Here is a 24,226-nt window from a genome sequence, read left to right as displayed (position 1 = left end):
AACACAATCTCCAAACAAAGGTAAATGCTTTCCAAATAACTTTCGTAGGACCGGCAACAGCAGTCTTGGCCACATTTTACAACCATATTCCCAAGCCAACTAAGTTATGGGGCCACATTGTGTACCGATAAATAAGGTAATAAATTTTATCAGATCAAGGGAAAAGTGCAGCACCTTTGGAAACTGACCAATAAATAATAACACCATTCAAAAGGAAGACTTTAATATTAAATGTTTCATCCGTAGACATTAAGCTACAACAATAGAATTATCTTATAATTTCTCTAATTAAATTTAAATTATTAAATATATTTTTCATTAAAAATATCAAATGTAAAAAATTTATTTATTGAGAATGCACAGTGAACAGTCTTGATGGACAGTTTTTGGGGGTTGACTTCTGGAGCTACTTCTCTCCTGGAAAATAGACACCATAAAGAGATAGGAGTTACATTTGAGTAGAGAAGGGTATAAATAACACAATATAAAATATGATAATAAAGGACAAACATAAACATCACAGAAGAGTATATATATCAATTTAACAGCACTCCAAAAAAATGAGTTGGTTATGAGCAACTGAGGTTTATGGTGTGATTGATTAACCCTTGAACGGCTAGAATGCCCATATGGGCACAGCTGCAATGGTCTAAAAAATTATGTATAAATTCCGACCAAAACAATGAAGAGCATGCTGTCTCCACCAAAAATGATTACAATGTATTACTTTATTCGGTTCGTGTGTTTACGGGCAGCATTTATACCAGCAGTTGACTGTGGCACGATGTGTATCTTTACTCATAGTGTTCGAGGCGGTAAAAGAGGAAAAATGGCGAAGTGTCTTCAGGAAATGCGATTTTTTTCCTTTTTATTTTCGATAAGCGGCTATGTGTTTAATCTTATCCTTATAATGAATGTTGTCTACTTCAGTTTATTTCGCCAGCATTGTGATATCTTTCGCATAAGACAAGGAATTTGAATTTCTTTTTGGGTGATCCCGTATGGGCACGCTAGCCGGTAGCCGGGGGTGTGTTTTTTTGGCGGATGATCATGGCTACAAACGTCGTTATTGGGTCTATTATCAAATAATTTGGATCTAAAACGCAAAGTTTTTGTCAACCTTTCATTTTTCCTTATGCCATCCGATTTTAAAGACTTCAATATTTTTTGCTATATTTTTGTAATATTTCCATTAATTTTTAGTACAAGATGCTATGTATATTCTATTGTGAATGCAAAACCTAGAAGGCCTATAGATTTCATCACTTATTGTAGTGATGCACATTTATACTGTCATTGCATTAGGTCACGCACATTTTTGAGTATTTCAAACCTATATTGTTTTTAGTCATAGTGGGTGATATAAATTTGGTAAAACAACCTTAATTCTTCTTTTCATAAGGCAAATTAATAAACACAATTCTTATTACATATTCTTTTTTGTAATCTAATCTTTTCCTCACATGAGATTTCCCTGAATTTTTGAGGACGTAGTAAAGAATGTTCTTGAAAATGTTTTAAGATTCAAGTAGGTTTAACCCCTCAAGCGTGACTTTAAATGCCCGTGGTCGTTCTCTCAGCGTGTGCGACACAGCGTTTGTGTCGTCCGATTGCCATGCCTCAAGCGTGTGCGACGCACCCTATGCGTCCGAATGTTTCATTAGGCATTCCTATCTCTTAAGCTTCCATATATGTACTTTTAGTGAGTATATATGTGAGACACATCTGCCTGCTATCGTTCTGTGCCCCTGTGGTCTGTGTTTGCGTTCTCGTATTTTTTAGAATATTTTTTTCTAGCTGGTGTCAGGAAAGAATCGCTTCCTCTAGGGTCAGCGTCTGGTTGATGCTAATGAAAGATATCCTTCCACTCAAGCTCTGGTTATGTGCTTTCTTAGCGATTGTGTGTGACGTGTGGGGATGCTGAATGCTTTCGTCTTGGGTTCGTTATCATCTGCTTCTCTGCCTCATCGTTTCCTTTCTCTTTCATCGAGGCAATGATAATGAAGGCATGGTCCGTCCAGGCATTGTCTCTCAACGCCTCACGGAGCCTCGAAGACCGGCCAGCATCCCCGCATCTTGGTATCTTATTTACGACGTTGAGGCTAAGGGTTGGGGTGTTTTCATCCCTACGCTTGCTTTGGTGATTTTTTTTATTTTTTTTCGGCCTTGAATCCACTCCATATCTGTACCCCTCTTTAGTTGACCATGGCTTCTAGCTCGCGTGAGTTGTGCGATGAGCAAGTGCTTGACGCTTTGGAAGAAGAGAGCGCAGGATGCTCAGATACTACTTCGGAAATTTCAATTGGATACTCTCTGGATTCCAGTTCCGAAGAGAGCGAAGGACCTTCTCATTTTTCTGTGAATCTTCAAGAAAATAATTGGCAAGAGATCGACAGTGCTGACCCTCCTCAACCTTTTGCGTGTGAATTAGTGGGAAAACAAATATTGCCTGTTCCGTGTATAGATGATCCCATGGCATATTTTGAGTTATTTTTTGATGATGAAATAATTTCAATTATAGTGACTGAGACAAACCGCTACGCAGCACAGTTTCTTGCTCGTGAGAAAGAGAAAATTACGAAGCAAAAAAAGTCGCGCTTCCAAAAGTGGGTCCCCACAACTCTGGGGGAAATAAGGGTGTATTTAGGTTTACTGATGTTGATGGGAGTAATTCAGAAACCAAGCCTCAGAATGTATTTTAGCAGAAAGCATTCATTAGAGACTCCATTTTTTCCCAATGTAATGAGTGAGCAAAGATTTTCATTGCTCACCAAATTTCTCCATTTTGTAGATAATACCGATGAGGAATTGGTAAAAAAGGATCCAAAACTGTATAAAATTTTACCAATTAGTGAATATTTGAAAAATAAGTTCCAAAAAGTGTATATACCCGGTAAGGAAATCAGTGTAGATGAGTCTTTGTTGTTGTGGAAAGGTAGACTGTCGTGGAAACAGTATATTCCCATGAAAGCTTCCCGGTTTGGGATAAAATTGTTTGAACTTTGTGACTCCGCAGGGTATTTATGGAATTTTATTATTTACTGTGGCTCAGGGACAAAATTGGGCTGTGAAATCACAAAGGACACAGGTCTTTTTTCAACTAAAGTTGTTCTAAGTTTGTGTGAGAAACTACAGTGCAACCTCGATATAACGACACCCCACGGTGCACTAATAAACACTCGCTATAGCGAATTGTCGCTTTACCGGAGGTGGAGCAAATAATAGCCAATACAGTGAGTCCTCGTTCTACGTCACCCAGTTTAACGTCATTTCGCGATAACGTCACGAAAATTTTGAGACCGTCATTCGTTTATCGCACCTTTGCTTCGCGATAACGTCAGGTCTTTTAAATTTCGCGCGAGAAAAAATGCGAAGCGGCGGGCGTTGCAGGTTGTTCGTTTTGTGGGCGGTAATACAGTCAGTCTAAACAAAGTGTAAAACGGTGTGTTTATTGTCAATTTCGATTACGTTTATAGCAAATTTTCTGCAAAATAAATTCTTAGGTAGGTGCGCAAATGTTAAGTGCGTAAATGTCAAGTAAAGTTTTAGCAAATTTTTCTTGACATAACGGTTTTCTGGAACCTGAAAAGTGATTTCTAGGAATTTTTCCGGGTAGAACTCGGAGTATTTGTCGTCACTTTTTCGCCGTGTTCTCAATAATCTTGGTTCCTGTAACTGCGACGATGTTTCAGCGATGATGGTGCCCAGGTGACCACCATAGCGAAGCCGAAAAAAAAAACGCGGGAAGATACAAAAATGGAGAAGGATGTACGTCGCTGCTGGTATTGCCGTCAATGAAGACAGGGACTCGTGTTTATGCCATAGTTTGGCATTCCCATCGTAAGAAATGGCCCAAATATGATACGCTAAAATTTTTTCGCGTAGGTATTGTGAGGTCTAGGAGCCGATATTCACTTTTTACATTGTTTCTTATGGGACATTGTGCTTCGATTAACGTCATTTCGTTTATCGTCACATTTTTCAGGAACGGTAAGTGACGTTAAACGAGGACTCACTGTATACCTGTTGCGAACAGATATACAGGAACAGGAGTGGTGCGGCGACAGATTAACATCTATCCGATAAACTTAAGCATAAATCCAGACGAAATGCGATGTTTTTTTGCATCACTAAATTTCCTTACTCAAATAACGACTAACTATTCAAACAATTTATAAGCGCCGCACAGTGGGCTGAAATCGAAAAAAGCTGGACAAAACCTCGAAAATGGTTTTTTTGAGTATGGAAGTTGAAACTTTGCACAGTTGTTGCCAACACATTAGTGCATTTTTTGGCGCAAAATATTTTTCTTAGGCTAATTTTTTGTATAAAATACATAGCCTCAAAGTTGAACAAATTTGGCGCAAATTGCCCGCTTTGAATTTTTTTCGAAATTCAGCATGTTTAAACTAATGTCACACCTTAAGTAGTAATTCAATAGCAACAAAAATTTATAAAATTATTAAGCGGCTTGTTATCATCGATTACCCTCAACTTTCACGACTTAGTTGTTGTATTTGTGACCAATACGATACAAAATGGCGGACCCTGTTTTTCGTCGAATTTTTGTGTTTATGTAGGATTTTAAAAAAAGGATCACCGAGTTACCTCGAGATATTTACACCACATATACAGCAAAGTATATAGATTATGATAATCGGAAGTACAGCTGCGACCACCTGCGACGCCGAAATTAAGATCGATTTTTCGAACGTGCGGCACCGCCCGGAGCTGGCTGCTGGCCACGGGAATTGCCTTACTCGACGGATGTTGGATAGTGAATCATTTTAAGCAAATTTATTGTATAAAAGCTATGATGTATTATTACTACATTTATTTTCCTTTTGTTGTAACCTGATTTTTTTTACTGTCTTTTAATATTTATCGTCGATGCAGTACAAAATGGCGGACGCTAATTTCAGTAACATTTTTGCCCGTATGCGGCTGTATAAAAAGGAGGACACCGAGTTGCTCTCAGATATTTACAACGTAATTGCATCAAGCCTTTCAGAGTCTTCATCCACAGAAATAATCTGCGACCGTTCGCAACAAACTAAATAAAATCGATGTTTTTACCGTGCCGCGCAGTCCATGGCTGCTCCCTGGGCTCATGGAATGTCGTGACGCAGCGTTAATCATAAAGCGCTATGAAGTCTTTACTGTGGATATGTTTTATTCCAACATAATTATTACCCTTTTCAATTCAAGTTGGTTTTTTGTCACTTTAGGTAAATGAATTCATTCCTCTGTCCATTTTTACTGACTAGTGACAATTTACCAAATTCCCGAATGCAAACTAGCTGACTTGCTATTTTCTTTCTATTTGAGAATTCCGCTCGTGCATTTTATTATTCCTTGGATGGGAAAACGACTCTATTAGCCTGCTTCTAACCTCAAGGACAAAATAGATTTTACAACCAACCGACCAGCCTGCAGCTGGTTGGTATTTGTCCGTCCACCCCATGCGGTAGTCGCGCAAAGGGCCTTTTTATGACCCCACGTTGCTCGTGTGCGGTCCCTTTTACCTTTTTCGGAAATTCCGTTTCCAGAAAGAAATGCTTATATTATTTGAATAATTAGTTTTGAATATACAGTGAAAGAGGTTAGTTTTGCTGTGGTGATTTTGGATGCACTCGAATACACGCGCTTTGGATATTGAGAACTCCGGGGAATCTCATCGGTTTTCTGCTTTAACTGCATTGGCGGTGTCAATCACTCATTCACCAGGCATCTATCATCCAAACTGGTAAGAGATTTTCATTTGTGGTTCTTTATATTTGCCTCGTGCTAAAAGCAATTTCTCCTTTTTTATTTACCATTAACGCCTCTAGAATTGACCCTTTATTTAATTTTCATGTATGTTACTTGTTATTGGTAACTCGTTTGCCTGAAATAGAACCAGTGATGAATTGAACAACAAATTTGGAGCAATTTTAAAAATGTCTGGTCTCGAGGTAACTCGTCTATTGCTTCATAAAAAAGTTGTCAAATGCGGATGTAAATCCTTTGCCGAGAGATATGAATTTTTAATGTACCTAATATCTGGCGAAAAAATTTCACGCGCAAGGTAATATTGAAGCTACGAAGGGCCTTAGTGACTCTCTTAAACGATATTTTTTGATTCGCTACCAAAGGAAATGGGAAGCCTGCAGTAGAAACAATGAAAGATTTTTGAGGAATAATATTGAGTGGCTGAAAGCACCTATATATGTACCAGAAAACGTTCTAGAATTGACAAGAGCTTCTAATTCTTTGGGTAAGTATATGCGATTAATAAGTGACCTGAGTTGTTGCATTATCTCAATGGATTTAAGGGCGATTTTTTACTCATTTTGATCCCATTATAATCTAGTGGACGCCTGGAAAAAAATGATAAAGTTAGCGAAAGAACTAAGAGGAGGAAGACTGAAAGTCTTATATCTTCTCACTCGGCGGCAACTTTATCATTTGCAGCATCGGTGACATTAAGAGAGGAAGGAGATGAGGCGGCCTCCAAATTAGTGAAGGAAATTACAACGACCAATATAAGAAGAGCAAGGAGAGTCCTAGCTAAATGGAAGACACCCATCTCAGGTTCCTCCATGATGTCAGAAGACGAGGCTCTTTCTGTCATCATATCGATGCACCTAACAAAATACCAGTACAAGGGTCTTCGGAAAATAGCTGAAAGCCATGGTCATAAATTATACCCGAACTATGAAAGAGTGAGGTTTGCTAAAAATGCTGCGTACCCGGATGGCATAGAGATTATAGAAATATCGTGCGAAGTCAATCAGTAAACTCTCCTCTCGCACACTGCCTCACGGATTCTAGCTTGAGTGGCAACTGTTTCTGATGCCAGAAGTGAATTGAAGTGCACTCTGATTTGTAAATATGGTTTCGAAGGCAGTTCTGGGCATTCACAGTATAAGCAAGTTTGGCAACAAGAGCCTAGGTCGGAGGAATATTTGTTTATGACTTCTATGGTGCCCCCAACCGTTCATGAAGTCCTAATACACGGAGCAGGTATAGCTTCAGAGATGATTCTTCCTCTAGGGCAATTACCTGAAGAAGCAATTGAAGCACGCAATAAAGATAGCAGAAAATATCGAGAAAGCTTTAGCAAGAAGCACTCTAGAATATCTACCAACGATGACTTATTTCGTCGGCTCCTCCTGATCTCGGATCTAGTGATATCCAACGCCGCACCCCTAATTACGAAGAAATCCCGAAGAATGCCGATAGAAGTGAGGAATATACTGTTACTAAATGACGATGACCCAGAAATCCTGCAGCCTCGAAGTGAAAGCGACAGTTTATCAACCGACTCGGAGTAATGCTATTACATGTACATAGGGTTCATTTAAATATTCATTGATAACCTTTTATCAAAATGAAAGGGCTGAGAAAGAAGCCTAAAAGCCTATATCGTTGATAATAACATTAAATACACCCCCAGCAAAGGCTATGCATTCATAGCGCTTTATAATGTACGCTGCGCCACGACATTCCATGAGCTCAGGGAGCAGCCGCGGACTGCGCGGCACGGTAAAAACATCGATTTTATTTAGTTTGTTGCGAACGGTCGCAGATTATTTCTGTGGATGAAGACTCTGAAAGGCTTGATGCAATTACGTTGTAAATATCTGAGAGCAACTCGGTGTCCTCCTTTTTATACAGCCGCATACGGGCAAAAATGTTACTGAAATTAGCATCCGCCATTTTGTACTGCATCGACGATAAATATTAAAAGACAGTAAAAAAAATCAGGTTACAACAAAAGGAAAATAAATGTAGTAATAATACATCATAGCTTTTATACAATAAATTTGCTTAAAATGATTCACTATCCAACATCCGTCGAGTAAGGTAATTCCCGTGGCCAGCAGCCAGCTCCGGGCGGTGCCGCACGTTCGAAAAATCGATCTTAATTTCGGCGTCGCAGGTGGTCGCAGCTGTACTTCCGATTATCATAATCTATATACTTTGCTGTATATGTGGTGTAAATATCTCGAGGTAACTCGGTGATCCTTTTTTTAAAATCCTACATAAACACAAAAATTCGACGAAAAACAGGGTCCGCCATTTTGTATCGTATTGGTCACAAATACAACAACTAAGTCGTGAAAGTTGAGGGTAATCGATGATAACAAGCCGCTTAATAATTTTATAAATTTTTGTTGCTATTGAATTACTACTTAAGGTGTGACATTAGTTTAAACATGCTGAATTTCGAAAAAAATTCAAAGCGGGCAATTTGCGCCAAATTTGTTCAACTTTGAGGCTATGTATTTTATACAAAAAATTAGCCTAAGAAAAATATTTTGCGCCAAAAAATGCACTAATGTGTTGGCAACAACTGTGCAAAGTTTCAACTTCCATACTCAAAAAAACCATTTTCGAGGTTTTGTCCAGCTTTTTTCGATTTCAGCCCACTGTGCGCCGCACTGAATAAAAATCATGCAAAGCATTGTTTCGTCAATCATTATATTTATCGAACGACAGTTTACCACATAAATTTGAGACTGAGCACTCCATTAACTTCATTTCTAACAGATCGCTAGCAGTTACAGTGGTTAAAGAGTCTTGATGAAAGTCTTCCGGCGGTGAAACCCTCGCTATGGCGAGAGCCAACGCCGAAAGGGTCTCATAAAAACGAATTTTTTAACACGCTTACTATAGGGCCAATTGACGGTGCATCGGCTATCTCTCGTAATAGCGGGGGTGTCGCTATAGCCCGTACTCGCTTTAACGAGGTTCCACTGTATTAGACTCTGGTAGATGTGTTTATATGGACAATTTTTACAGTAGTCCCGATCTTTTCCATAGGTTAGTTCAGAGGACAACAGATGCTGTTGGAACCGTGAAAATCACGCGTAAAGGTATGCCAGTAAACCTCAAAAAGAAACTAAAGAGAGGAGAAGTTGTTAGTGCAAAGTGTGGGAAATTGGTTGCTTTGAAGTGGAAGGATAAACGCGATGTTGCATTGCTGACTACAAAGCATTCAGACCAAATGCAACCCGTAAGTCGAAAGGGCGGGCTAGAATGTGTAAACAAGCCTATGTGTGTAACAGAATATAATAAATATATGGGCGGTGTAGATTTAATAGATCAACTTTTAGAATCGTTCCTGCTGGAAAGAAAAAGGACAAAAGTGTGGTACAAGAAATTATTCAATCACTTAGTTAATACGGCTGTGTTGAACGCGTACATTTTATACCGTAAGGCTGGTAATAGCAAAGATCACCTATCATTCAGAATGAGCTTAGTAATCAAAATAATTGCTAAGTATCATGGGCAGAATTTAGAACAGCGCAAAGGACGGCCCTCGGATATCGATACGGAATGTACGCGATTGACCGGGCAGCATTCTGTTCAACAAAACCCGAAAACTGAGACATTTAAGGTTGGAAGAAGAAAGTGTGTTGCGTGCACAAAAAACGGAAAGAGAAAAGAGACAAGATTTAGATGCAAAAACTGCCCAGGAACACCCTCACTCTGCTTAGAACCCTGTTTTGAGCAGTATCACACGCAGGTCAACTATTAACCACCGGATAAGAGGAGCAGGAAAAAGTTAATGGGTCTGAAAATTGTAAGTACGTGTTCATTATGATAAAATTTAAACAATTATTTATATAATATATTTTTTTGGATTTTTTTTGCATTGTGATAAGATTCAAAAAAATATTTTACTTCATGTCTGCACAAAATCTGAAGTGCCTCTAAATTAAAGCACCCTGGGTGGTTTAAATGCCTACGATTAAAGCACCGTATAGGGACGGAATAGCGAGGACGCATATGCTGTGTCGCACACGCTTGAGGGGTTAAATGACCGTTCAAATTGTTTTCTAGCCGAAATTCAGATTATAAAATGGAAATTTTTAAGCAGTTTTATTTCAGTGGCACACTTAATAAATAATATCATTTTAAAAACTCCAAATAATATCATTTTAACTAATATTACCCAGTATCGGCTCTTTCTGATTACATTTACACTCTGAACTATATCCAAATTGCTTTTAATTTGTCTAGCTACAAAAACTGACAAAAGGGGAAAAATTAGTTTGAAAACCTCTGAACTTAAATTCATCATACCACAAAATCATATCCATTCACCACTTTCTTATGATTTAGTCATTAACTATAAAAAGCAATGAAATTTCACTGCATCCCTTCATAAAATTTGAATGCTTGAATAGCCATTAACATTAATTCTATGATGATATATGCACTAATTTACATGAACAAAATAAATACCATTTTCCATTAGTCCCTCCAAGCACTTGTCATTCCTGCTAGAAACTAATTTCTGCTCATAAACCGTCCTCATTAAATGCGCATTTTCTGCTCTCAATCTTCTCAATTCAGCCTTTATCTTATACATTTCTTCATCACTTAACAACTTACATATGGATAACTGATTCAGGTTTTCCTTTAGCTTCTTGATTTCTTCCCTGTAAAAAATATTATCGTTAACTTTAAATTGTAATGGTAAAAAAGGAATACAAATATAGGCAGGTACAATTTCTAGAGAGAGGTTTATTTACAAGGTCATTCTAGGAACAAAGATTCTGGAAAGATAAGGATGCCTTCCTTGTAGCATAAGTGTTGGGTATGGAATTTCCTATAAACCATATATATATTCCTATTAATAGCCTTAGAGGACCTTATTTATAAAAACATTTATAGTTTAAAATATCTTTAAAGATAGTAGGCATGCATTAAAAGAAGTTTTTTTCTTGTTAAAATAAATTAGTATCGATACACCCATGACTTGCTTCTTGCTTAGCTCAAGGGATGTGTTCCATGGAGTCTTTGCACTAATCGAATTTGCATTATTTGAGACCATTTCAACATGGGGAAGATAGGGATGCCTTCCCAGTAGCATAGGTCTTGGGTATTGAATTTATAAACATATATATATATTCCCATAAATAGCCTTAGAAAACCTTATTTATAAAAATTTTTATTGTTTAAAATATCTTTAAAGATACAAGGCATGCATTTAAAAACTTTTATTCTAGTTTTAAAAAAATTGAGTGTGCTTTTGAAATTCCCTCCTGTCAAACAATTATTGTGTCACCCAGGCCCTTTTGTCGCTCATCGAAATGACAGGCAAATGCTACTTTGTATGCCATTTCATAGCTAGTGGAGTTCATGAATGATAAATCATTTCAATTTGAAGTCCTCCGAGGCACTAGCAGCTACGTGAAAGTCTTTAAATGCCTTGAAACCTGACCCAGGTTTTCCTTCCCTGAAAATGAATGAACGAGATTGCATTCTTTTCCAAAACAATCATCTCGTCAACACTAAAAACTAGTTGCAGGGGAAAGGATCCACTTTCAATCACAGCTTGGAGTTCATCAGAAAATGTTGCAGTGACTTCGCTATCAACACGTGCAGATTCACCTGATATCGCCACACTGAAAATACCTGCTAGCCGTTTAAAATTCTGGAACCAACTGGAGCTTTCACTAAATGTCTCGGAGCGATTACCACCCTCGTCTTTTTGTACAGATTTACAATGAACTTTCCGTACGTCTTGACCGCTTGGTTGAAGTTGGTGAGGCTGAGGCGACTGATGTTTTAACTTCGTCTTTATTCAGAATAAGGCATCGTGAATTTAAACTTCCGCGCAATATCGCTTTGACGCTCTCCGTTTTCAAAGCAATTGACCTCTTTCAATTTCTCTTCTAGGTTCATGGTATCTCCCGATAACCTATGATGGCAAAAATTACGTCTCAAACCGTAGTGCTTAAAAAATACTCACTTCTGCTAATTACTTCAGGAGACCGGCTATCTGGACCCAATGACGAGTAATGCACAACAATGGATTTCGATTCATATATAGACAAAAAAGAATATTTGAGGCAAGCAATACTATAAATAGGCATCTTTCTGCTACATATATGTCCACCTACACCTATAATAATTTTACTCTTGCGATTAGTAGTGACAAAATTATTTTTATTAGTACTGTAATAATTACGTTTCCGAGTGCATCTTCAGCCACGGCTTGTTTATATCGTTTGCCTCTTTGTTCGCCATATGTCCACGACTTCCTCAACAGCAATTATGGTATTGAAGTTCCATTCGCTTTTGTTGATAATATAATTATTATATAATTTGATTTTGGAACCAAACATCTCAAGTCAACCATGAATACCTATCGCCTATTGTAATAGGTAATTTAAAAGCAAAGCAATACGTTACATTTGTAAAAATGACAGAATGTAGATAATACACAATACACCCATGCAGTGTTTAGCGCAATTTTGATATAGGGCAGATTTGTTCCTTGGGGAAACATCCCAGCTGCTTAGCCTAATTAAATAACCTTTAATACTCTCTTGATAAAATATGAACTAGCGCTAAGTGGTCACAAAATTACAATAATTTTTTGCATATTAATAGTATTGCTTGCCTCATATTTTATTCTCTGTTTATATATTTGTGAAATCTAAATGGCCAAAAACATTACTCGTCATGCATCTGGACAGCCGACCAACCGAAGTAATTTATCTCGTCTCCTTATCTGAATAATATCAGTTAATTTAGATAGTTGGAGCTATTGGAAATGAGTTTTTTGAGAGCGATATGGTTTAAGATGCATTTTTGCCATCGTAGGTTTTTGGGTGAATTGTCTACCACGTAAAGGGTCCACTCGTCTAACCTTAAGGTCATCGGGGAGCAGAAGTCCAGTTGCGTATGAATAGTCAACACGTAAAAGAGTCCGAGAGAGAGTCTTAACAGTCTGAAACACATTAGCCTCTTTCCTTCGGAGCAGCCCTCTGCATCTCAGGAATTAACGTAAGGAAGCAAGAAATATGATTGGTCGAGGCACCTAGCCTCGCGTGCGGGTGTCACTTTCCTACCAACAAAAGCATGACATCACGACATTGTCAGCAGAGATTCCACAAATCGTGTTTCTGTCGGTGCAAGCTACAATCGTCCGTAACCACGGACACTGACGATCATCGGTAGCCCTATACAGAATGCTGCCCCAGATGTGTCATTATGAACTTATAACCTCTGATTTTTTGAAAATTGGAAGTTTTTCCCAAAATACAATATTCAGACCTTACTATGCCTTAAAAGACCTACGACTAAAAAATCTATTATCATCAGAATTATGCCTAAGTGAAATATTCAAAGTACTTCTGTTGAATGGACCTGTATGAAAATTAAATGATAAAATTTGACCCAACAAAAACACACATCAACAAAATTTGAAGTTGAATAAAATCGGTTAATGAATGAATATTTATGGTAAAAATTCTTACAACCCTCAAATTACCATCATTGGGGCAGTATCTTATTAAGAAGTATTCATGGAAAAACTAATGTAACCCCCCTGTGACCTATGTAACCAGGTTCTCACCAATGTGAATTTGTTGCATACATTACAGGAAACACATGCCGAATTATCTCAGAATTAATGCTAATGGATTTACACAGATGTATAGTTGTACAAAGCTTGAGGGAATGACACACATGGAAATGAATGAAAACTCAGTTATTACTAATGAACCTCAATAATATTGAAAGTTGAATTAAACCATGTGATAAACAGCTATCACTTTATTTCCTAACTGCCAAACTTTCCTAAAATTTTCATACCCCCGTGAGAGGCAATAGATTAGGTTTTTATGGTGGCTGGAGAGTTGGCTTCCCACCCCATAGTCCCAAGTTCAAATTCAGAGATAGCAGGAGTTTTCAGACACTCCTATGAGCTCAATACTTGCTTGAGTACTTTAGAAAGGCACTCCACGTTAGTGATGAGCGGAACTGTGATTTTCCAATCACTTCGGTACCTGTGACTGCTACTCATCAGTAACGGTGATTCTTAACTGTGATTGCGATCACCGAGGAAAATCACTCTTGAAAGTCATCGGTGATTTGTGGCGCTGCTATTCCTACTACTTTGGGCAATTACAATGAATGAGCTCTCCGCAAAATGAACAAATAAATTTATTGAAAATCGGGAAATTAGGCAAAATATTTTTTTGAGGGAAAATGCCTGATTCTGAGTTAATATTACGATAATTAAATAAATTTTATTATGGTAAAGGAATTGATAAGGGGCAATCGTTAAAATCCCGTCGGCATTTTTTTTAAACATATTATATATTCTAACCGTCAGGATTCAAACCGTTAGCCATATCATGGCTCTTGTGTATAAGGGCTATGATCCATATATATTTCGTAAAGAATATCTTATTCATCAGAGAAGATATATAAGATATTCGTTACGATGACGATTCAGAAAAGATGAGTAAGATATCCTTCATTATACTGTTGGTAGCAGTGGTAGCAGCATAAGCTATCTTCACCGTATTCACAGTGGCAGTGATTTCGAGCATTCGTTGATTTAGTCACCGGCAGTGATCGGCTACTTTCCTTCAATCACAGGTAGCGGTATAACGCTAATCACTTGGTAGCAGCCTGTGCTTTCATCACCGAATCCAGTGATTAACGGTGATTTCCTGCTACTTTGTCCAACTCCAATGAATGTAGCTCTCCGCAAAAGGAACAAATAAACTTACTGAACATTGGAAAATTGGGCAAAATATTTTTTTGAGGGAATAGTTCTGATTCTGAGTTAATATTACGATAATTGAGTAAATTTTATACGGTAAATGAATTGATGAGTGATAATCATTAAAATAACGTCGGCATTGTTAACATATTTCATATGCTAACCTTAGCTGCATATTTCGTATGGGGATGTTATTCATCATAATAAATGGATTATCGGGAAACTTTTTTCTTTGGGTTAAAATAATACGATTAGGATCCACATTCTCCTATTATGTGAATTAGTGTTTTTAAGTACTTATACAACTAATTGTAAGCAATAATAAAACACAATGATCAGGGTGCTTTCCATCGTAAATTTTATACGCTAAACAAAAATATAATTGTACAAAAAAGAGTACAGAAAAAAACAAAAAAGACTAGGACACATAAGCTACCGTTGTGTGAAATTATGCATGTGATCATAACCATGAAATAATTTAAAAGGCAATAATCAAACAAAGGATCACTCTTATCCACAACTAAATAAAATAATAAAAACCATAACTTCTTAAGTATTGCCCTCTGAGTACAGGAAAACAAAAAGACTAGGACACAAGCTACCGTTGTGTGAAATTATGCATGTGATCATATAACCATGAAATAATTTAAAAGGCAATCATCAAACAAAGGATCACTCTTATCCACAACTAAATAAAATAATAAAAACCATAATTTCTTAAGTATAGGCCTCTGAGTACAGGAAAACAAAAAGACTAGGACACACAAGCTACCGTTGTGTGAAATTATGCATGTGATCATAACCATGAAATAATTTAAAATGCAATAATCAAACAAAGGATCACTCTTATCAACAACTAAATAAAATAATTAAAACTATAAATAAACTAAAAATGAGAACAAGTTGAGCGATTAGGGTACTTATAGTTTCGTGAAATACTAGAAAAAAAAATACTATAAGCAATAATGAAACAAAATATCGCTCTCTCCATAGTAAATAAAATTAATGAAACAATTCTCTTTGGTTACACGGTCTTGTATACCATATTATTTAAGCAGTTTTCTTCATGTATTTATAGATAGAATTTAAAAAAAGGATTGCGTTCAGCTTATTGTCTCCTAAGCGCGTGCGGCGATCGCCGAGGACCAGCCCGGCATTGGAGAAGAGCCTCTCGCATGGCACGGAACTTGCTATAGCGCAAAGTTTTTCTCGGGCTACCGCTGACAAATTGGGATAGTTAAATGTATTATTTTTCCACCAAATTAATGGATTTTCACTTCTGTGAAGGATGTCAGCGTCTTGGTACCGCTGAAGTTCAACAATTGCCCTAGATGTTGTGGTTCCTTTTGGTTGGACCCCAGCTATCTTCTTATCCAGAGCATGCCACACCTCGAGGTCATCCTCATTTGAGGGTGCCGCACTTGGGGTAAGCTCCATCAAAGCTACATCAGCTTCAATATTAGAGGCTGAAGCCAATAAACGTAGCACCAGCGTCTTCGCATTTTCAGCTGCGCTGGTGCTCGTAAATGCAATTTGCTTGAAGCGTGGGTCCAGGAAAGTGCACACAGCAAGCGTGTTGCTGCATTCTACATTTCCTAACCTGGAACTCATCTCGCTCTTGAAAATCGAAACGACGTTTAACACGCATCGTGGCAAATCCCGCTTCAGGAGGTTAGCACATACAGTCATTAAGCCATTGACAATTGGAATTACCATAGATGCCGTGAGGTACTTTTCTCCGCTCATCATTGTTGTTACTTCCTCAAACGGTTTCAGGATGCTACACAGAGAATTTGCCACCTTCCACTCTTCTGCACTCAAAATAGGCAAATCTTTGTCTATCAGGCCTAGTGTACTTCTGATGGTAACTTCAAGTTCAACGAATCTTTTTATCATATAGTAAGTAGAGTTCCATCGTGTTTGCACGTCTTGTAATAACCGCAAAGGCTGTTTCCCTCTACTCTCCTGAGCACTCCGAAGCAAAGAACTTGATTTTATGCAACGGCGAAAATGGCTCACTATTGTTTTGATTTTCTCAATTAAAGAGGTTATTTCACTGTCCTTAAGTCCCTCTTTCACCACTAAATTTAGAGTATGAGCGAAACAACCGAAATGTTTCCACCCTAATTCCTTCGTAATAGTGGCTTTAATGTTCGCGGCATTATCAGAAACTGCTAGTACAACTTTAGAATTGACCTCCTCCCAATGAGTAGTAATTCTAAAAAGTTCCTGGGCCAGATTTTGGCTTGTGTGGTTTGCACTCATTTCTGCACACTCCAGGAGCACAGATATGACTTCAAAATCACCGTCCAAAAAATGCGCAGTCACTGCAATGTAACCCTTTGCGCTCGAGGATGACCAACAGTCTGTAGTTATACATACACTTTTGGCTGACTTCAGCAATTGGCATACGCAGAATTCGCATTCTTCGTACATGGCAGGAATCATAGTGTTTGAAATGCGATGCCTACTAGGAATTTCGTAGTTAGGCAACGCCGCTTCCATCAATTCTTTAAAACCAACATCCTCCACAATTCTGAAGGGCTGCAAGTCAATTACGAATAATCCCAGTATCTTCCGGTCTATGTACTGCTTTCTTTTAAGAGAGAGCGTTTTCGAACAAAAAGACGAGGGAATAGTTGTCTGACGTCGGACTGCGGTCGATGAAGACGTACGTGGGATGGCTGGCAATTGAAGGGAGCTATCATTACCGTCATTACTTGTTGACGGAGTAGCTGCATCCATGGAAGTTAAGTGATCTCCGACATCTTCTGTCGGTGGATCGTCTTCACCGGGTAGAGTAACATTCTGCAAATACCATGATAAAATTTAACAGTATGTATACGTACTTCTACGCGGAGAATAGGCTAATATTTAATTACACTGGATATCAAGAAAAATGAATGTGAAATATCCATGATAAGGCGTAAATAGTACCAAATAGATGAATTATATGGATCCGCAGAGTAGTAAATTTACTTTTTGCTTCAAATAACTTTCACCGAAAGATCTAAATTTATAGAATACAACCATGGAAGGAGGAGGGCTTCCATGATACAACGAATTCATTTTAGCACATTATTTGCAGGCCTTCAGGCCTTATATCTAAAATCTACTCATAAAGAATAAAGAAAATAATGACCATAACTATATTACTGCGCCTGGAGGACAATGGTAGGGCCACAGTTGGATGTTTTGACATCATATGCTTCCTCAGGTTGGAGGTAGTCGTCTTATACGATAGTTTATGCTTGCATATGTTGCAAGATGCAATTTCTCCATTGACCACGGTATAAAAGTTCCATATTTCGCTAAATTTTCTTCTTTTCTCCATTATGTGCCCACAAAACAGTCAAATCGTAAGGATTATCCTCACACGTACGCCAATTGAAGTTCCGATTTTACCGATCACGTTTAATCTCTAATTTAAATCGTAATAGCAGTGGTAGCATTGTATTCATCTGTAACATTGCTGCAGTTGGTAGCAGTGGTAGCACCGGACAAGTTGCAGTGATATCGAATATTCAGTGGATTCAGTGATTTGGTCACTGGCAGTGATCGGCTACTTCCCTTCTATCACAGGTAGCGATACATCGCTGATCACTAGGCAGTAGCCGTAGTAGCAGAATCACCGAATCGCAGTCACAGTGATTTTGAGTATTCGATCACCGACAGTGATTGCTACTTTTCAGTAACGGTGATTCAATCACAGTTAGCGATATATCGCTCATCACTACTCCACGTAAAGCAAACTGTTCATCAAATAGGATGATAAATCTTGACCCCCTTGGCACCTTTCATTGGGAAGCAACTGGGATTCTCTCCCACCTTCCTTACATATGACACAAATGACCTAAGCTGTTCATTGGGTACTCCTAACACCTATTTAGCAGTGGCAACCCATCAAGTGAAGTGAGTGACCAACAATTACAGAGTTGGCTCACAGCTCCAAACATAACAATAATCCATTTTAATGTGCATAATAAAATTGGGCTGGTTTGTTTTGTGTATAACGCCATTAGGCATTCCCTCCGCCAGCAAAAATTCTACTGTACATATCTTGTTCTGACACAAACAATCAATATTATTGCTTTTAATGGTAAATACTAACCTAAGTACAGATTTACATAAGTCAAGACTTGAAAAATTACAAAAATATTTAAGGTGGGAAAAGTGAAAAATTTACCATTAGCAAATATAAATTCATACACATATAAATGTATAACAAAAACAGGTTATTGAAAGTATTACCTGCCATTTTCTAATTCCATTTCCATGAATTTATATTCATCTAGATTGTCTCCATTTACCCTTCCCATGAATTCTCTGTGCCTTGTATCGTCTAACACAGGGCTTTGAATCATTTGAGTTTCCTCCAATTCCTACATGAAAAGAGAAAAAATATATTAAGGTTTATGAATAAAGAGTAATTCAAGTTGGGATGATAATAAAGGTTCCATTAGTTCCTTTTATTATAATATGTTCTATTGATTTTTTCCAATGAATCAATAAGTATTACTAATGTGGAATCTGCATTATAGCCAGATCGTCAAGTGCTAAAATATAATTTTTACCACAGCTTGGAAAATGTATGAATATATTGTATGATATGTGGCATGTTGTGGAAGCTATTGATATAAAATTATTAATACCTTGAAAATGTTGTTGTAACAACAAAACACATATGTAGTGCAAAAATTAATTCGGTGGTAATATTGCAATGTCCTCCTTAACTAATGTATAAATTATTCTTGTATTAAATGTCCATTGCTGTTCAAAGCTGTGAGTAACCTTGAAATGGAAGAAATTCATCCTGTAAAAATCTTAAAAAAAAAAAAAGTTAAAGGTACAATCTGTTATGGTAGTATGATTAACATCTAGAGTGCAATCAGACAACCAAATGTGAAAATATTTACATATTCAGTTGAGGCTTTATGACAGCAATAGACTGTACATCTTTAGTGTTTTCTGTGTGATTTACAACTACGTATATACTGCCTCCTTTCACTTGGGCAACAACCTTGTCACAGTGGAAAGGCTTGGGCATTCCTATGACCCCTAGAGCTGCACTGGTGGGGATTAATTAATTAATTTCTTAATTATTCTCATGCAAGATAGGTCGATGGGTAGGAGCCAGGTGAAAGGTAGCCCACATATATAACACTATTGGAATGGAAGTGGGAAACCCTACCAACTATCTCTTCCCTGAAAACATGGTGTCGCGATGGGATGACAACTGCTACCTACTAGGAGGACTTCTACCTACTTGGTACTTAGGGGATAAGGTTCCGAAGGGAGAGCGAATCAAATGCTCTTCGGGAGTTACTAAACTCAGCTTTTATTGTTCGTTGTTCTTCAGTCCTTACACTTACACGGGGGGGATTTGAGGCTGGCACGCACAGAGGTGGAATTCTGGGATATAAAACTTACGTGACGGCGAGTAGGGAGAGGCAATGCTGATGGTCTGGGTCCTGGTCGTACCCGGTTCGAGTCCCACACGAGTCGTCGTTCGAGATTTACCGCAGCTCCTGCGTCAAGGTCCCGAAGAGTCCCCGGAGGAGAATTGCAGAAGTCCTCGAACGACGAACTCATCCCGACCAAGCACTAACACACCGCACTCACTGTACTCCTAAAAACTGTTCAGCATGGGACAGAATTTCTGCCCTATATATCTACTTCCTGGGAGTGCGGGTGGCAGGAAGGGGGTAGGAGTGGGAAAGGGTAGAGTACCCTAGTGCATGGTCCGAATTCTCGGATATGTTCCTTGGACCCACACACCCTAGGGCGGGAAAAGTAGCGTCACGCCTCCTTTCCCGCCACGCAGAGTATCTTCCGATCACCACAATGGAGTACAACCAAATGAGCCTCAGAAACTCATCGAACGGGACCCATCCACAAAGGGCAGCTGCCATTCACAGCAGTTAGGTTGGCAAGGTCCTCGGGGTCATCAGTATGCAAAATCCTTACAGACACTTATCATCATCATCAGCAGCGGCAGTCAAGAAAGGAACAAAGAAGACCAAGAAGATGGAGAAGAAGAAGGCAGCAATAAATGTTCAAACATAGAACGTGAGGAAAATGATGAGGGCAGGGAAGCTAGAAAACATCAAAAGGGAAACGGATAAAGGGAGGACAGATATCTTAGGATTAAGCAAAGTGAAGGGGAGGGATGGTGGGGACTATTGGAGTGATGAGTAAAGGGTTATATATAGCGGTGGGGAGGAAAGTCAGTGAGGGGTAGCTTTAGTATTATACGGGAATATGGGTTAAGCGTGTGGTAGGTATAGACCAAGTAAGCAATAGGATTCTAGTGGTAGAAATTGAGCCATGACCCGCAACCTTGTGGTGATTCAAGTTTACATGCCCACAAGTAATCATAGGGAGGAAGAAGTAGATGAGGTGTATGAACAACTCGAGGAAATAATTAGAGAAAATCCGGGTAAGAAAAATCTAGTGGTGATGGGGGATTGAAATGCTTCAGTCAGGGAAGGAAGAGATAGAAACAAAATAGGAGAATTTGGTCTAGGAAGGCAGAATGACATGGGAGAGAGGGCAGCAGAGTTTCGCAGGAGAAACAACTATGAACCATATAACCGATTCAAAGTATCATTCATTTATAGAGTAATGCACATACAGCAGACCCCCGATTATCCATGCATGAGTTCATTCTCCTTCCATGTTTTCAGTGATCTTTGTAGAATAATAAAATCCGACACAAAAGCAGCACGATAATTGCATTTTAATGCATGGCTACACTGGGCCTATTATTTCCATTAAATTCCCATCGTATCGTAAAATGGAATTATTTTATTTACTTGCTGACAAGGAATGTTTCGAGTTTACTTGGATGCTCTGCTCTGCTCCAGCATTGTAGATGACGATCAGCGGTGTCAGATTTCGTCGCACTCGGGCATGTTTACGCCGTGACTAGTAAAGGTCAATCTGGAGAGGTAGGGAATAGTAGAAGTGAAGGTGGCGATGTAAGTGGAAGTAGAGATAGCATGAGTCATAGCCAGGCACTTCCTTGCAAAGACAGTTTGCCTTATGCCATGGTTTCCTATAACCACTGCTGGGCGATGGGGTGATCACGTGCCAGTTGCCATCACGCAGTGTTCCTGTTTTCCAAGGATCGCGATGCATGGTTGTGCTCAGTGATCACGGATCTGCGTCCTGGGCAACTTGTGCAAGAAGCAAACATGCCGCGTAGTGCCCTACAGTTTAATTTCGACGTCGTGCAGTGCTTTTGAAGCATTCGTGGAAATCACCTTTCTGAATCCGTGATCTTGCAGCCACGGATGCACGGTTTTCGGAAACTAGGTATTACACAGAGCTGTAAGAATACAAGTGCAATCATTTTATCACAGCAAAAACATTCGCAGTCGGGAAAAGAAAACTGCTATTGATTCCGGAAAGCAAACTAAAATAACATAAAATGTGTGTAGATAATAGATTGATTTACTAATGTGTATGATGAAAATTACAAGAAATTAAAGTGAAAGTTTAGATTACTCGTGTTTTCCGATTATTCGTACCACCTCTCCCCATTATTAGCCCGAATAATCGGGAGTATGCTGCGTAGGCTAATATTATGCATTGAAAAAATGGAGATGTTAGGGGTTCAAAACCTCACAAAATATTTGAGAGACATGGTCTTAAAAGTACCTCTTCGAACAGAAATGTATCCCTATTCGCATCCCCTCTCCATATGAACCCCCTATGAAGATATTTTCTGGCTATGGCCTTGAAACAGTTTTGTATAAGAAGGTAATCTTCTTTGGGGAATCACACACAATCTAATTGATTAATGTTGATTACTAACCTTGATCCGAGACCTTAAAGAAGCAATTAGACTATCTTGGCTAGATATTGTATCTTTGGCATCTTCTTTCCACTTCCTTGTGACATCCGTCAACTGAGCCTAAACAAAGATAGAAAAGGAAATGACCAGGTAATCAAAATTTAATTTCCAAGGACACAGTTATATTTAAAATAGAAGAGAATGAACGGAATACAGTAAAAAGTTAAGTAAACAAGTGGTCATAATTCCCAAAAATCACTCACTATTTCAGAAAGTAAAGGACAAAGCTTCTAAATTACCATATTTGACTCTCCTTACCACTTTTCTTTCGTATCAGTGATATTACTCGGGAGGATATTATCAAGTATATTATTCTTGCTCTTTTCATTTTCCTAGGTTACTCACCAAAATATTTTGTTAGTGGGTGAAGATATATGCACTCAAATGGAGATGTTACTTGTAAATTGATCTTTCTGTTTCGATGTCAGATTTAATGATTATTTTGTGTACATTTACTGCGTACTTGCCCAAGTTTTCACTGCTGGTTTGTATTTTACATATCATAACACATTTACTGCAAGCAGTTGCGGTGGCCTAGTGAAGTAAATGTGTGACAGAAATGGTGATGATAGTGGGATCATATCCCCAACGTTGAAAAACTTCCTAATACATACATATATGTTTTTTCAGGTTGTTTATTCGTTTAGCATCTCTTTATACATGTCAGATAATTTTAAATTTGCGGCATCAGCATCATATACTTTTTTTTAACTGTAAAGACTTACACATTAAAGTGAAGAATAGGGCTAGAGTGGACTCATCCTTTACAAGAATGGCTACATGCAAAAGGCAAGTAATTAGGATAAGATAGTCAGCTGGTGGTAAAGGGTAGATAAAAGTAAAGTATAAGGTAAAAACCTGCCGAAAGCATTATTGAACAGTTCCAAGACTAGTGAAATTAGTCACAGATTTAGTTTTATTACTAAAAACTTTTTCTTTTTCCATTAAAATTGATCGACATTATTTGCTAGAATAGGGTGGTTTCCTATTATTTTTTTATTACCTAAATCGAAAGATTATTACTCCTGGAGTACATATTTCACGTTTTTAGATTTTTAAATGACGATATCTATTTTTCGCGATCAAATGAAAAGTGAAAATTTTCAAGCGTGCGAAAACGCGACGCGTAAGTAGGAATGAAGGGAAAAACTCCGTGCAACGCATTTCTGGTTCCCCCTCCCGCCTGGTAGGTGACCTTGATCGAGGCTCTGACCGCTGATAGGACGCAGGATGCTAACGGGTAGCTGAGTACCTTCCTGTCTGGTAGCGCATGGCTTAAAAAGGTTTATTAATACCTTATCAAGCGAAGAAAACTTTCCGACCTTAGCCAGTTTTAATAGGTGATTATTAAGACATGTTTCCCTGAGCTCTGTGCCTCATGCATGCATTGGTAGCCTCTGACGATACATAACTCCTATCCTCTCGTGTAGAAACTAGGTCCCTGTGACATCACGTGGAGTGGAATCGCATGGGCGCCAATCTGGCCTTTTTCAAATGAGGATAAAATTTGACCCTTGCCATTCGTCTAAACCGGTATTTCAAAAACCAAATAATTTGTGTATTATGAATACACTAATGGTGGGTAACGAATCGCCATCAATGCCTTTTGTTTTCTTTGATGAAGGAAACTACCCTATTCATTTACTTCACACACTCCTCAGTTTTCTCGGTTGTGCTGTCGGATTTGAAAACTTAATGCGCCTCTCTGGAGTATGTGCATTTTGTAATCATCGATATTGGTAATTTTACCTTTTGTGCATAATTAAATGATGTCTTAGTTGAGTTAGTTAGCAAAAATAGCCTTCATAATCATCACATACTACTTTACTAGGGTTTTGTGTTGAATTTGC

At 38.3% G+C, this 24,226-nt stretch overlaps 1 protein-coding gene across 1 annotated transcript in view; it reads right to left on the bottom strand.

Moving 5' to 3' along the window:
• Positions 1-206: 206 nt before the first annotated feature.
• Positions 207-24,226, bottom strand: part of LOC124157514 (protein Spindly) — a 39,073-nt gene continuing 15,053 nt past the window's right edge. Inside the window, exons 6-9 of the mRNA XM_046532312.1 lie at positions 22,338-22,436; positions 18,770-18,900; positions 10,237-10,433; positions 207-417 (exon numbers count right to left, since the gene is read on the bottom strand). Of these exons, the coding sequence (XP_046388268.1) occupies positions 407-417; positions 10,237-10,433; positions 18,770-18,900; positions 22,338-22,436 (438 nt within the window). The 3' untranslated portion in view covers positions 207-406. The remainder of the gene's footprint in view (positions 418-10,236; positions 10,434-18,769; positions 18,901-22,337; positions 22,437-24,226) is intronic.

This window comes from Ischnura elegans, chromosome 4 (assembly GCF_921293095.1).
Source record: "Ischnura elegans chromosome 4, ioIscEleg1.1, whole genome shotgun sequence".
Taxonomy (NCBI): Eukaryota; Metazoa; Arthropoda; class Insecta; order Odonata; family Coenagrionidae; genus Ischnura; species Ischnura elegans.
Note: the sequence above shows the minus strand (reverse complement) of the source record. Positions and strands in the feature narration are given on the sequence as shown.